This window comes from Bos indicus x Bos taurus, chromosome X, assembly GCF_003369695.1.
Source record: "Bos indicus x Bos taurus breed Angus x Brahman F1 hybrid chromosome X, Bos_hybrid_MaternalHap_v2.0, whole genome shotgun sequence".
Taxonomy (NCBI): Eukaryota; Metazoa; Chordata; class Mammalia; order Artiodactyla; family Bovidae; genus Bos; species Bos indicus x Bos taurus.
In genome coordinates this window covers 50,763,621-50,779,428 of record NC_040105.1, presented here as the reverse complement: position 1 = coordinate 50,779,428, position 15,808 = coordinate 50,763,621, and the positions used below count along the sequence as shown (strand labels likewise).

General features: G+C 43.4%; 1 protein-coding gene across 1 annotated transcript in view; it reads right to left on the bottom strand.

The window, feature by feature from the left end:
• Positions 1-624: 624 nt before the first annotated feature.
• ITIH6 (inter-alpha-trypsin inhibitor heavy chain family member 6) overlaps positions 625-15,808 on the bottom strand; it is a 34,558-nt gene continuing 19,374 nt past the window's right edge. Inside the window, 18 exon segments of the mRNA XM_027535387.1 lie at positions 625-836; positions 1,942-2,107; positions 2,109-2,236; positions 2,275-2,355; positions 3,540-3,652; positions 3,834-3,873; positions 4,731-4,823; positions 8,685-8,848; positions 8,850-8,937; positions 8,940-9,174; positions 9,176-9,309; positions 9,312-9,626; positions 9,629-9,661; positions 9,664-9,975; positions 9,978-10,370; positions 10,373-10,406; positions 10,408-10,490; positions 11,209-11,380. Coding sequence (XP_027391188.1) covers positions 625-836; positions 1,942-2,107; positions 2,109-2,236; positions 2,275-2,355; positions 3,540-3,652; positions 3,834-3,873; positions 4,731-4,823; positions 8,685-8,848; positions 8,850-8,937; positions 8,940-9,174; positions 9,176-9,309; positions 9,312-9,626; positions 9,629-9,661; positions 9,664-9,975; positions 9,978-10,370; positions 10,373-10,406; positions 10,408-10,490; positions 11,209-11,380 — 2,796 coding nt within the window.

The window sequence follows — 15,808 nt, the reverse complement described above, 5'->3', positions numbered from 1 at the left end:
TCCCACATAGAAGGAAAAGCACATACAAGGGCTGATTGGTGGGCATGTTTGTGTGCATGCATAGTCGCTCAGTCATGTCTGAGTCTTTGTGACCCTATGGACTGTAGCCCATGGGCTCCTCTGCCCATGGGATTCTCCCAGCAGGAATACTGGAGTGGGTTGCCATTTCCTCTTCTAAAGGATCTTCCTGACCCAGGGACTGAATCCACATCTTCTGCATCTTCTGCCTTGGCAGTCAGATTCTTTACCACTGAGTCACTTGGGAAAACCTAGGGGAACTGTAAGAGCTTTAAATAAGCCATGGGAGCCAGAGAAGGTTGTGAGGAGTACTGGTGCTTCAGGTTTTTGTTTTAAAGAAGTCACTTCTAAGGTTGCTCTGGACTATGGACTAAAAAGGGTAGAGACTGGAGACAGTAAGGACTGTGAGGAGGCAGGAGTCTCAAAGCCTCTAGTTCCATAGATCTGCATATCTTTGTGTATGTGATCTGGTGAATGTACCACTTAGTGCCTGTGTTAATGTGTGTGTCCCTGTGTGTTTTCATGTCCTCAGGGCTTTGTTCCTGGTCAACCCTTTGCCCTGGCCTCTGAGTCATCAGGTCTCTTGGCTGTGGGGTTCAGGGACCATCACAGGACATAAGCAATGTAGGGTTGGCCCAGAAACCACCGTACATGAGAGCATCCCACCAGCCAGTAGGAAGCTCAGTGGGGCAACAGTCTTGGTGAATCCTTCAGCAGCTTCTTGCCTATGACCACAGGCACATCTGGGCCCTGGTGCCTTCTCAGATTTGGCCCCATAAGCCCTGCCACCAGCTTGATGTCTGCATGCTGGAACTGTCCTGAGGGAGAGAGATGGAATACCAGTCAGATCAGTGTCCTGAGTCCCACTGATAGTTCTGAGAGGATCCTAAAGCAGGGAACCTTGAAAGAAAAGTAGGAGGGAGAAGAGGCAGCAAAGGCCTGGAGGAGGGAAGAGACTGAGCATTGTGTGATTTGTGGAGGAGTCAGATGGGACAGGAGTGTAGCATGAAAGTAGAGGGCCAAAGTGGATGAGATGGCAGCAGATAGGGTATAGTCTGGCTTGAAGGAGATGACAAGTTAGATTAGAGAAGTGAGGAGGTTCAAAGGAAGTAAAAATATCTGTTCAATCCACCAACACTGCCCAAATTCTTTGGTGGGGGTCTCGGCCTCAGGTTCTGCTAGTGTTTCCTGACCTACAGTCTGGCTTCCTGCAAAACCCCTTTACATCCAGAGGGATCTTTGTAATACTCAGATCTGACTGTATCTTTCTCCTGCTTTCCTGATGGCTCAGACAGTAAATAATCTGTGTGCAATGCAGAGATGCAGGCTCAGTCCCTGGGTCGGGAAGATCACCTGGAGAAGAGAATGGGTACCCACTTCAGTATTCTTGCCTGGAGAATTCTATGGACAGAGGAGCCTGATGGGCAACAGTCCATGGGGTCTCAGAGTCCAACACAACTGAGCAACTTTCACTTTCACTTTCTCCTGCCTATGTCTTTTCATGACTCCTATTGTCTTCAGGAAAAGTCAAATTCTTCATGCGGGCACTCTGGTCTGACTACTCCAGCTCCATCTCCTCCAATCTCCTTTCTTTTCCTCTACACATTTGCTCAGCTTTCCATACTCAGTGTGGGTCTCTCTCCTACAGGAGATCTTTCTTGAGCTCCAAGGCTGGGCAAGGTGCCTCACCCTGGATTCCTCCAGCTCTTTGGACTGCTTTCTGTCTAGCACTGATACTCACTGGGATCACTATCCATGTCTGGGTCTGTCTTCTTCTTAGATCAGGAGCTCTCCAAGGGCAGAGCTTGGTTCTGATTCTTCTTTGTGGTTTGAGGGTCAAGATGCTGGGGGCTAACTGACCTTTCATTGTGGCAGAGTTTCTCTTGGGACTGGTGCTCCCTGGCCACTATCAGCCTCAGTAACACTTAGCCAGTAGGCCATGGGCCAAGGGGCTGAGACTTGAGCCACTGACCACATAGAACCCCAGGTGTGGTAGTTGCAGGATGCTGGGGTTCTGGTAGTGGTGCTGGAGACCTAGGAATTCAAGGTAAGGCCCAACGTAGAGGGTTTCACATGCTGCAGCAGTCACACTGGAGCTCCAGCTAAGGCCTTTTCAGTAGTGCAGGCTGGTCCCAGGATAGAAGCAAGGTACCCTTACCTTGAACAGATATGGAAATGTGGGTAATGGAAACAGTGTAGGCCCAGGGTATACAGGGGTCTACAGGGCCAACACAGGGTTGGTACAGGACTACAGACCTACCTGGAAGTAGGTACAGATCTGGTCCTTGTGCCCTGGACTTGATGGTGTCCCAAGAAGCTGTCTACTCACATGCAGCCCTGCGGGGAGAAGAATGCTTACCAGGAGCACAGGGTTTCACATGGTTATTCACATGGTCACCCATAGCACAAGAAGGGTGAAGTCTCAGTACCTGAAATTCAGATGAAGTGGTGCAGATTTGTGATTAGAATGCTAGCTCCTGAGGATAGTGCTTCTACCATAGCCTATCCAGCTGCTCCTTCCTGTGCAGTGTGTGAGCATGTATGTATATGTGTGCATGCTTACCCCAGTGGGGCTGTTTGCATGTGTGTTTGCCTCTGAATGTGTAAATGTGTGGTTTAGTTCCATTCATCTGAATATCTCTGGGCATATCAGTGCATCTGTATATTTGGGAAAAATGTTATGGTAGAATGTATATTTTTTGGTTGTATGTTTATATACGTCTCTGGATATGTGTTTCTGGGCTTCCTAGGTGGCACTAGTGGTAAAGAACTTACCTGCCAATGCAGGAGACATAATAGACTGGGGTTCGATCCCTGGGAAGATTCCCTGGAGGAGGAAATGGCAACTCACTCCAGCATTCTTGCTTTGGGAATTCCATGGGCAGAGGAGCCTGGTGGGCTATAGTTCATAGGGTCGCAAAGAATTGGACACGACTGAATAGACTTGGGACTCATGCTGGATATCTTAGTGTTATAAATCTTGGTGAATAGTTTATGTCGTGTGTGTCTGGTTGTGTGTTGGTAAATATTATGTATCTTGGGGTGTTACTGAGTATGCATCTGTCTGTGTATCATGGAATTTGTGTGCATTGGTGTGTTTTATGTATCTAGAGTAGCAGAGTGTGTGTGCCTGTGTGTGTTAAATTCTTGTGAATTGGGATGAATCTGGGGTTATCAGTGTATGTATGTTGATAAATGTGTCATTGTGTATATCTGGGCATGTATTATGCATCAATATGTGTCTAGATGCATATTTGTATGTTACTATTTGTAGGTGTGGAAAGTGTCAAAATATATGTCCCTGGGTGTGTGTTTTTGTGAGTTTACTGTATGCCCTGGTATGTGTATGTGTATCTATGAGTGTCTTGGTGTTAGAGTGTATTTGTGTTTTAATGTGTCTGAATATGCACTTGTGTGTTTGTGAGGTGCACTGTTATGTGTTTGTATTAGTCCACAAATGTCTGGAGGTGTTGACTTGTGTATTTGGCTGTGGAGTTATTATGAGATAGAGTCTTTGGTGCTCTCCCCTGCCTTTGGGTCATCTATGAGTTGTAGTAGTTCTCCTGGATGCTCATCCAGTGTGAAGAAGATCTTCTCTTCTGAGTGTGGGATGTGGATCACAAAGGGGGGTCCCATTTATTGCAAGGCAGGAGGCACAACTCTGTAGTTATAGCCTTAGAAGGTATGGGAGATGAGGAGAGGGAAAGAGAGAGTAGGGGAAGATAGGAGGCCATGTTTATCTCCCCAGAGAGACAGTTCAGCCCCAGTCCCAGTGCACAAGCTGTCCTATACTCAAGTCAGCAAGGGTGGCTGGCTTATCTAAGGATGAGAAAGTGAAGATGCTTGGCAACATGCCTGCAAAAGATAGGAGGACTGTGTTGATAGGAGACTGATTATTACATTCCTAGTAACTCTGTGGCCCCCTGGCCTCTGAGTCACCCCAAATTCCTGAGCTCAGTACTTAAGTCTTTTCTGATATCTAGTCCCTGCCTAGCTCTCCACTCTTCTCTGTATGCTCCAGCCTAACTGAACTGAATATTCTTATGGGTACCTTGCCTTATCTTGCTAGTGACCCCACTGTTTCTATTTCTCCTGCTACTTGGAATGCTCTCGTTCTTTTAACTAGTAATAATCAATTTCTAGTCATTCTTCTAGGTCAGCTCAAATGCTATTTTAAAATTTTATTGATTTATTTTTGGCTGCACTGGGTCTTCGTTGAAGCACCTGGGGCTTTTCCTTGCTGTGTGTAGGCTTTCTTTAGTTGTGGGGGCTACTCTTACTTGTGCTGCATGGGTTTCTCATTGTGATGGCTTCTCTTGTTGCAGAGCATGGACTCTAGAGTGAGTGAGCTTTAGTAGTTGCAGCATGTGGGCTCTAGAGTGTGGGCTCAGTAGTTGTGACACATGGGCTTAATTGCCCCACAACATGTGGGATCTTCCCAAACCGGGGATTGAACTGCTGTCTCCTGCATTGTTAGGCAGATTCCTATCCACTGTGCCACCAGGGAAGTCTCGTTAATATTTTAATTTGCATTTTCATTATGACTTAAGAAGTTGAACATTTGTTCTGTTTTGAAGTGCTGGTTTTAAGTCAATTTTCAATTGGATTGTCCTCATTTTTCTTACTGCAGATTTCTAGAACTTTGTTATATATTATTAACATAAGTGGAAATGAAAGCTTGGGGGTCTTTGTCAGCGGAGCTCTTTGTTCACCTTTCGCTAGTACTGCAGAACTTTCCTGAGATTTCATGCTGCCTCCATCTCCTCCACAGATCTCTTCAGAGTTGCTGTCCCAATGAAGATTCCCTGCCAAGTGTAAAAGAAATAGGAGAAATCCTTCACACTCTGAGGGCAAAGAGGTCTCCAGCCCACCAAAAGGCATACCTTCCTTCTGATTAGGAGAGTCTTCATTGGCTTCCCAATCTGACCTTGAACATTGCCAAGACTGAGACCTTATGCTCCCCATGGCATCTTAGTTTTTCAAGCTCAGTCACTCAGTCGTGTCCGACTCTTTGTGATCCCATGAACCACAGCACGCCATGCCTCCCTGTCCATCACGAACTCCCTGAGTTCACTCAGACTCATGTCCATCGAGTCAGTGATGCCATCCAGCCATCTCATCCTCTGTCGTCGTCCCCTTCTCCTCCTGGCCCCAATCCCTCCCAGTATCAGAGTCTTTTCCAATGAGTCAACTCTTCCCATGAGGTGGCCAAAGTACTGGAGTTTCAGCTTTAGCATCATTCCTTGCAAAGAAATCCCAGTGCTGATCTCCTTCAGAATGGACTGGTTGGATCTCCTTGCCATCCAAGGGACTCTCAAGAGTCTTCTCCAACACCACAGTTCAAAAGCATCAATTCTTCAGCGCTCAGCCTTCTTCACAGTCCAACTCTCACATCCATACATGACCACTGGAAAAACCATAGCCTTGACTAGACGGAACTTTGTTGGCAAAGTAATGTCTCTGCTTTTGAATATGCTATCTATGTTGGACATAACTTTCCTTCCAAGGAGTAAGCGTTTTTTAATTTCGTGGCTGCAATCACCATCTGCAGTGATTTTGGAGCCCAGAAAAATAAGGTCTGGCACTGTTTCCCCATCTATTTCCCACGAAGTGATGGGACTGGATGCCATGATCTTTGTTTTCTGAATGTTGAGCTTTAAGCCAACTTTTTCACTCTCCACTTTCACTTTCATCAAGAGGCTTTTTAGTTCCTCTTCACTTTCTGCCATAAGGGTGGTGTCATCTGCATATCTGAGGTTATTGATATTTCTCCCAGCAATCTTGATTCCAGCTTGTGTTTCTTCCAGTCCAGCGTTTCTCATGATGTACTCTGCATAGAAGTTAAACAAGTAGGGTGACAATATACAGCCTTGACGTACTCCTTTTCCTATTTGGAACCATTCTGTTGTTCCATGTCCAGTTCTAAGTGTTGCTTCCTGACCTGCATACAGATTTCTCAAGAGGCAGATCAGGTGGTCTGGTATTCCCATCTCTTTCAGAATTTTCCACAGTTTATTGTGATCCACACAGTCAAAGGCTTTGGCATAGTCAATAAAGCAGAAATAGATGTTTTTCTGGAACTCTCTTGCTTTTTCCATGATCCAGCGGATGTTGGCAATTTGATCTCTGGTTCCTCTGTCTTTTCTAAAACCAGCTTGAACATCAGGAAGTTCACTGTTCACATATTGCTGAAGCCTGGCTTGGAGAATTTTGAGCATTACTTTACTAGCATGTGAGATGAGTGCAAGCTCAGTTACATTCAAAATTCTGAGCCTGGTGGGCTGCCGTCTATGGGGTCGCACAGAGTCGGACACGACTAAAGTGACTTAGCAGCAGCAGCAGCAGCAGCAGTATAACATTTATGACATGCATTCACTTGATCATTTATTTATTCATTCACGTGCTGTTTAAGTATCAGGAACATGGTGGTGAAAAAGTCAGTCATGATTTCTGATGTGGTGAAGCTCATATTTAAGTTGGGAAGGCAGGCATGAATGAAATTATAATTACCAATTGTGCAAATGCTATAAGAAAAAAAGAATAGATTGACCGAGAGAGTTGCAGGTACTCAACATAGTTTGAAGCAGTAGTAAGAGGTAAGAAGGACATCTGAGTTGAGATTTAATGCATGATCTGGAGCTTGAGTGACAATGGAAGAAATGAGGGTGGTAGGCAGGAGCAGGGCAAAGCAGGTCAGAGCAATTTTCAAGCAGGGGGAACAGCTTGGAAGAGGTCCCTGTGTGGAGGCAGGGGAGAGGGTAGGGCCTATTGGTGGAACAGGAGGCCAGTGTGGCCTGAGTTCAGAGGGTGAGTGGGAGAAGGTGAGGTCAGAGAGGTATGAGATATAGGGCAGGTCATGCAGGGACTTGGAGCTCATTAAAAGAACTTTAAACTTTACTCTAAAAAGTATGATAAGAAATGATAAGTGCAATAGGAAACCCTTGAGGGGAGTTAAGTAGGGAAGAGACATGAAGTGATATATGTTTTTAAATGATCCCTTTGCTGGGGAAGAATGTCCAAGAGAATATCTCAAAAAGGGAAGAAGGAAAACCAGTGATGAGTCTGGAACAGTTTTCTAGGTGAAGCACAATGGTAGTCTGCCCTAAGATAGTGACAGTTGGGGTAGTGAGAAGTGGATGCATTTGACAAACAGAGATAACTGTGTCAGGTATTGAAGATGGATGGGATATTGGGAGGGAGGATGGTGAAGGAGAGGGGTATGTCAAGAATGTCATGCCCAAATTTATATCCCTGTGAATTATTGTCACCACCAACTTGTTCTAATCCTGCCCTATAACGTCACCCAGGAAATGTCACTCCTCTCAGCAAGGTGAATAATGAAGTAGTGAATCACATTCATCATGGGACCAAAGTGTGTAGGTTCAAATCTCTTACTAGTGGTGTGAAGTGGTGTCACTTCTCTGTGCTTCAGTTTCCCCATGAGTAAAATCCAGATAATAAGAGGCTTTTGGTGAGGATTAAATGAAGACTACAAGTACGGTATGTAGATCAGTACCTGTACATAGGAAGAGCTAAAAAATGTAAAAAACTAGAAATAAAACCACCATATGAATCAGCAATCCCACTCCTAGGCATATACCCTGAGGAAACCAAAATTGAAAAAGACACTTGTACCCCAATGTTCATTGCAGCACTATTTACAATAGCTAGAACATGGAAGCAACCTAGATGTCCATTGACAGATGAATGAATAAAGAAGTTGTGGTACATATACACAATGGAATATTACTTAGCCATAAAAAGGAATGCATATGAGTCAGTTCTAATGAGGTGGATGAAACTAGAGCCTATTATACAGAGTGAAGTAAGTCAGAAAGAGAAAGATAAATATCATATACTAATGCATATATATGGAATCTAGAAAGATGGTACTGAAGAATTTATCTGCAGGGCAGCAATGGAGAAACAGACATAGAGAACAGACTTATGGACATGGGGAAAGTGGGGGAGAGGGTGAGATGTATGGAGAGTAACATGGAAACTTACATTACCATATGTAAAATAGATAGCCAATGGGAATTTGCTGTATGTCTCAGGGAACTCAAACAGGGGCTCTGTATCAACCTAGAGGGGTGGGATGGGGAGGGAGATGGGAGGGAGGTTCAAGAGTGAGGGGATATATGTACACCTATGGCTGATTCATGTTGAGATTTGACAGAAAACAACAAAATTCTGTAAAGAAATTATCCTTCAATTAAAAATTAAAAAAATGTAAACATTATTTCACAGCCTTTGGAAAATTTAAAGACAACTGTCATCATCTTCCTCATTTTTTATATTCCTCTCATTAAACAGGGGTGTTTATGGAGCACAAAACAACGAATCAGACCTACCTTGCCCAGGGATGCTCCCATTTATAGCCCCACATCCCTTCTCTGCTTGTGAAGTATAAGCAATTCTCTTGTCCAACAAAGCAAATGTCAAAGCCACAGCTTGACCAGTTTGTTTCAGTCTTAACATCTCTTCTCTCCCAGGGCCTCTAATTCTTTGCCTATGTGCTGAAGCCCAGAGAAGTTAAGTATCTCATTTAAAGTCTCAAAGCAAGCAAGCAAGTGGCTTAAATCATAAAAATCTGTACGGGCTTCTGGTTCTTAGTGCTCTCTATTCTCTATTCCCTTGTGGCTTGACCTCTTGTTCATAGACACAGGTGGTGCTTTGGGGCTCTGGCAACAGGTCATGCTGATGCCAGAGCCTTCCAGGGGGCAGCAGAGAGGGCAGGGTGGGGTGAAAAGGAGTAGTGAGGAATTCTCCAAGGGCAGAAATGGTCATGGTACTGCTGGGACTTGTGGGACTTGAGACTGTGCTTGGGAGTATGCAAAGCCTCTGGAGGTGGGGGCCTGAGCTTGGCAGGCCTGGAAGGTAATGGGATTTTGGGTTTATTAGGAGTTGGTGTCCTAGATTGGAAAGTGATAAACCTAGGGAAGGTTGGTGAGGTGGGGCACTAGGTTTAAGAGGTGATGGAATTTTAGGGGTCTTAGGTAAGAGGATCCCAGGTCTAGGATATGGCATGTTGTTTGGGGTCTTAGGAGCAAGAACCCTTGCTGTGGTGTGTGGTGGGTATATAAGGATCTGATGTGTGGAGAATTCAGGCCCGGGCTGCGACAGGCTTTTTGATTGTGGTATAAGTACCCCCAGGTTGTGGGAGTGATGAGGCATCTCATTTAGTTTGTAATGGAGCACCAGGTTTGGAATGCAGCAGAGTAGCGTGTTTCATAAGGCCAGTTTGGGGAGGGGCTAGAATGCTATAATTCAGAGGTGGGACTTGTGTCTTGAATTCATGGCTAATACAGTACCAAGGTTCTAATGTAATGGTGTGCTGGACTTAAGGAGCAATAGGGCACCAAAATTTGAGAGCACAAGGACAGCAGGCTTTGTCCTAAATTTTGGCTGAACCAAGGTTCCAGAATCCTGTTATGCTGGAATTTGGGGCATTGGGTATGCAATGGTGTATGGGGTACTAGGGCTCCGACCCAGTGGCCTTAATTCCTTGGAACTGGGCATCTTCTTTGTAGAGACAAGAGTAGTTGAGGATAAGTAGAACTTTGATTTCACAAGCCTTTATTTGGGAGAAACAAAGGGCACTAGGTTGGTTGGGTTGTGCCTGCCCCTAGGCCATGACTAAGGGCATGATGGTGCCTGGTCCATCTGTGGTAGAAGTCTGTTTCCTGGCTTTCTCACTGGCTTTTTTGGGCTGTGCCACGACCAGTAAAGTCAGAGGTGTGACAAAATTTTGTTAAAGGGACAGACTGAAGACTTTGGCAGCCAGCATGTGGTAAGTGCTGGCATCACAAGCGTGGAAGCATGCCTCCAGTAGCTCTCTAATGGTGATGTAGGCCCAAAGGCAGTGTATGAAGTGGGCTACACTGGGGGCTGGCTCCTCTGGGAAACCAAAGACCTTTTGGCTGCTGTTGGCGGCCACTTCACTGTGGCAGGCCATAGAAGCTGACCCTTGGGGCCATGGGCTTTCAGGTGGATGTGTAGTTCCTTCTTGCCTGGCTGCACTTGGCCTGCCACTACAGGCCCTGAACCACCAAAGTAGTTGGGGAAAAGGGCCCAAGGAGAGGCCCCAGGCAAGCCACCCAGGTAGTCCAGATGCACATCTGCCAGCAGAGACATGGAAATCTCTTCATAGAGGCCTCTGGCTGTAGGGGCTGCACTGGTATCTTCATATATGTGCCAGGCTGCTACTCAGTTCTCTAGGGACAAACAACACAGCAGTGGGAAGTCAGCATCATTCCCAAAGGCCAAGCTGAAAAGGGTCACTTTGTTGCCCAGTGCCTGACGGATGTTAGAGAGGATCACACTGGAAGTTGTCACTCCAGCTGTGGGCTCCCATCTGTTAGGAAGATGATGAGAGGGATCCTCCCCCACAATGGGGCTCCTCCCAAGCTCCTGGTTGCTATGCTTTAGCACTGAAGCAGCTGCCAGCAGAGCAATGTTGATGTCAGTCTCTAATTGGAGAGCAGACTGTGAGACTACCTTTTCTAGTAATTTCTACCCCCATTCCAGACACACTGAGCACCTCGTTAACCTCCCAGGCTCAGTCACATCTCCTTATCTTTGCTCAGACTGTTTCCGCTGCTTATCCTTCCCAATTCCCCACTCCCACACAAACTCCCTGAGATCTGACTGTGGGTCCCACATGTCCTTGGCTTTTATCACTTCCTGTCTCAGATTGCTTTGCCTGTTTCCTGGGGGGATGTCTCATTCTTTAGTCAGATTGGCAGCTCCTCAAGGATAGCATCCCCACCTCTATGCTACAGGGGAAGAAGGGGCTGCGTGGTCAGGAGGTGGTAGGAGGGGGATTCTTCAGTAACTGTCTGAGAGAGGATTGATCAAAAGCCAAAATCAAGGCAGAAACTTACTCAAAATACTTAGAAATAAATATCTAGATTATTGATAAAATACAAAACGAAAGTTTTAGCAAACTGAGTATATGCTTTAAGGAGGAGGAAACTCAGCCCCAAAGAGGAATGTGCCCTAAAATACATGGAGAATAAGCTGTGCTCTGTTAGGCAAAGAAGCACAAAAGGATGAAGGAAGATATTTGTGTAAAATTTAAAAGTGATATTTCAGACATTATGAGAGGTAAAGTTGATGGGTGAATGATGGGAGAATTTCCCATGTCAGCAGAGTCTGCCGATTTGAGTAGATAGGTCTAACACTTACAACCAGCATCTTCCATATGGCCCAGGTAGTCCTTAGCACTGTGGACATACTGGACGGTGGCCTGGATGGAGCCTCCAGCTTTCCAGACACTAACTGTGTAAGAAAAGGAGATGATGTTGAAGTAGTCACTGGCCCACAGGTTACCAGGGATAACATTCATTGCCTTTTTAGTCTGTAGGATATAGACGAAGTAAAGGAGATGGACCAAGACCTGAGGTCTTGCTCAAGACTGAAAGGCACTTTCTATACAAAGTACTGCAGTCTAAGTGTTGTAGGGTTTTAACATTTTCTGATTCTGCTGCTGCTGCTGTTAAGTCACTTCAGTCGTGTTCGACTCTGTGCGACCCCAGAGACGGCAGCCCACCAGGCTCCCCCTCCCTGGGATTCTTCAGGCAAGAACACTGGAGTGGGTTGCCATTTCCTTCTCCAATGCATGAAAGTGAAAAGTGAAAGCGAAGTCGTTCAGTCGTGTCCAACTCTTTGCGACCCCATGGACTGCAGCCTACCAGGCTCCTCCATCCATGGGATTTTCCAGGCAAGAGTACTGGAGTGGGGTGCTATTGCCTTCTCCTTTCTGATTCTAGCACTCTGTAAATCTAGAAGTCCTAAGACCTAAGTCAAAATGCTCTATAGGCTCTAATGGCGCAAAGCCTAGAACTGCACTGTCCAATGGTAACTGCTAGCCACATGTAGTTATTTAAATGTAAACATACGTTGTTGCTGTTCAGTCACTCAGTAACATCTGACTCTTTGTGACCCCATGGACTGCAGCATGCCAGGCTTCCCTGTCCATCACCATCTCCCTGAGATTGCTCAAACTCATGTCCATTGAGTCAGTGATGCCATCCAACCATCTCGTCCTCTGTCATCCCCTTCTCCTTCTGCTCTCAATCTCTCCCAGCATCAGGGTCTTTTCTAGTGAGTTGGCTCTTCACATCAGGTGGCCAAAGTATTGGAGCTTCAGCACCAGTTTTCCAGTGAATATTCAGGGTTAATTTCCTTTAGGATTGACTGGTTTGATCTCTTTGCAGTCCAAGGGACTCTCAAGAGTCTTCTCCAACACCACAGTTCAAAAGTATCAATTCTTCTGTGCCCAGCCTTCTTTATGGTCCAACTCTCACATCCACACATGACTACTGGGAAAACCATAGCTTTGACTAGACTGATATTTGTCAGCATTTAACTACTGTTTACCTTTGGAGTATATTTAACTAACGAACTGTACATTAATTAAAATTGAAGAAAAAGTCAAAATTCTGTTTCTTCACTTGCAGTAGCTACATTTCAAGAGTTCAATAACCACATGTGGACAGCAGCTACTGTATTCAACAGTAAATTAGTACATCTAAAAGTACATACTTTTAGAACATTTCCATCATCAAAAAAGTTCTACTGGACTGTGGTGGTCTAGAAGGTTCAAGCTCTGTGCTTTCAGAGCACTAGGATTCATGTTCCTATGGTTTCTGAACCCCGTGACCCAAGATTCAATGATTCCAGGGCTGCCCTAAAGTTTAAGAGTGTTGGATCCCCTGGAGAAGGGAATGACTATCCACTCCATTATTCTTGCCTGGAGAATTAAATGGATAGAGGGGCCTGGTGGGCTACAGTGGTTGCAAAAAGTCAGACATGACTGATGACTAACACGTCAATGATTTTGCATGCTTTGGTTGCAGTTCTCTCTAATCTGTTCTTCTACCTTACCACCTGTTTCTTCCAGGCTGGTCTTCTCACCAGCCCCCAGATAACCTAGATTCCATTTCATCTCCACAACTTTGCTCTTTATTTATATCTTCACAGTTACTTCAGTTGCTCTTTCTCTGGGCAGCCCTTCCTTGATTGCCTACTCTGATCCATGCCTTTCACACCCAGACATTCTCTGTCCCTGGCAATTTGCTGATTATCTTATGTGGAATATTTTCATCCTCCATACAGATATTGTGTCCTCTGAGAACAGGGCTTAGAATGCTACTTCCCCTTGGCTCCCTTCTCCATGATGTATTTAGTATAGGGCTAGACTCAAGGAATATAGTATGTAGGTTCTAGTATTAGGTATCATTTATAGGATACTTGCTATGTTCCTGGCACTGTAATTTAGATGCATAAGCTCATTTTATCTTCACAGCAACACAATAAACAAAGTGCTAATAATATCCTCATTTTACAAGTGATGACATTGAGGCTCAGAGAGTGAAGTGGCTAGTCATTGATGGACCAGGGCCTCAAATGTGTATTTTGGAGGTGTTAAATCCAGTGATTTAAGGCATAACCTTTTATATAGGTGTGGATTCTAGAAACCACACGAAGAACATTTGTGGCTTGCCTTTCTCTCTACATCTTAAACTGATAGAAGATGCCTTGAGTGCTCCTAAGTAGGTCACAAGTTTTCCTGCCATAAGATGGGATAGGTCACACATTCTGGGATCAGAAGCTGAGCATCATATTCTTATTTCCATTGAGAGGACTGTCACATAAAGGATGGCTTTTCCTAAGAATCTCCTATCCAGGGACAGATTATGTTTTTAGAAGTATGTTGCTTAATCTCCTACTATTTGGAGATTTTCCAGCTGTCTTTCTGTTGCTGATTTCCAGTTTTATTCCATTTAGTCTGAGAGCATACTTTGTATGATTTATATTATTTTAAATTTGTTAAGGTGGGTTTTATGACCCACAATGTAGACTATTTTGGCAAATGTTCTATGTGAGCTTGGGGCAAATGTGTATTGTTGGATGAAGCATCGTATAGATGTCCGTTAGATCCAATTAATTGATGGTGCTATTCAACAGTGTCCTTATGTATTTTCTGTCTGCTGGATATGTCCATTTCTAATATAAGGAAATTGAAGTCTCCAACTATATTAATGATTTTTCTATTTCTTCTTGCAGTTCTATTAATTTTTGCCACATATATTTTGACACTGTAATTTCAATTGAATACACAGTAAAGATTATTATGTCTTCTTGGAGACTCAACCTTTTTCCATAATATAATGCACTTCTTAATCTTAACAATTGTCTTGCTCTGAAGTGTACTTGGTCTGAAATTAGTATAGCTGTTCAGCTTTCTTTGGGTTAGTGTTAGCATAGCATATGATTCTATCCTGTTACTTTTAATCTATCTGTGTCTTTATATTTAAACTGGGCTTCTAGTAGAAAACATATAGTTGGTTCTTTTGTTTTGTTTTCTTTTAATTGACACTGACAGCTTCTATCTTTTAACTGGTATATTTAGACAAGTCATCATTAAAATGATTACTGATATAGCTAGATTAATATTTGCTATATTTTAAAACTGCTTTCTCTTCATTTCCCTTTTTTGCTTTGTCTCCTACTCTTTTTTCTGACTTCTTTGATTTTAATTGAGTGTTTTATATGGTCCTGTTTTCTCTTGTCTCTTAGCATATCCATTACGTTAAGAAAATTTCTTAGAGGTTGCCCTAGAGTTTAAAATATGCCTTTACAGTTAATCCAAGTCCACATTCAAATAACACTCTATGACTTCATGCGTAGTTCAAGTACCTTGTGACAGGGTAGTCCAATTCCTTTCTCTTGTCCCTTATACCACTGCTATCATTAATTTCACTTATTAATATGCTATAATCACTGAATACATAGTTGCTCTAATTATTCTGAGTAAATTGTTATCTGTTAGATCAATTAGTTTAAAAATAAAATATATCATTTTACCTTTATTTATTATTTCTCTAACAAACTTCCTTTCTTTATATAGATCCAAGTATCTGAGCCATCTCATTTTCCTTCTCTCTGAAGAACTTCTTTTAACTTAGCTGTGCAAGACAGGTTGGTGACAATTATCTCAATATTGGTTTGGCTGATAAAGTCTTTATTTATCATTTTGGAAGGGCAATTTTGTTGTCAAATTGGGTGGTTTTCTCCTTCAACACTTTACATATTTCACTATACTCTCTTTTTCCTTGCATGGTTTCTCAAGAGAAATTCAATGTAATACTTATCCTTGTTCCTCTATAAGAAAGATATTATTTTCTGTGGGCTTTTGGACTTTTTCAGGATTTTCTCTTTGTCTTTGATTTTCTGCATATGCCTCCATGCACATCTTTTAGCATTTATCCTGCTTAGTGTGCTCTGAGCTTCTAGGATCTCTGATTTGATAGATGTCATTTGTTATTTGGAAAATCTGTGCCTGTTATTCCTTCAAATATTTCTTACGCAACTTTCTTTCTTCTCCTTATGGGAATACCATTAAACACATTACACTTTTGTATAAGTACATAGTTCTTGGATATTCTGTTGGTTTTCTATTTTTGTTTTCATTCTCTTTGCTTTTCAGTTTGGGAAGTTTCTATTCTCATTCTTCAAGTTCACTGATTCTTTCTTTGGCAATGTTCATTCCCCTGATGAGCCATAAAAAGCATTTTTCATTATTGTTACAGTGTTTTATATTTCTAGCATTCTTATAAATTTTCTTAGAGTATACCTCTCTGGTTAAATTTCCAATATGTTCTTGCATGTTGTCCACTTTTCCCATTAGAATCTTCAGCATATTAGCCATACTTGGCTCCATATCTATGGCTCCTAAGAATTATAAGCCCAGGGCACAGTACTCTTTTGGCTATGTAGTCAA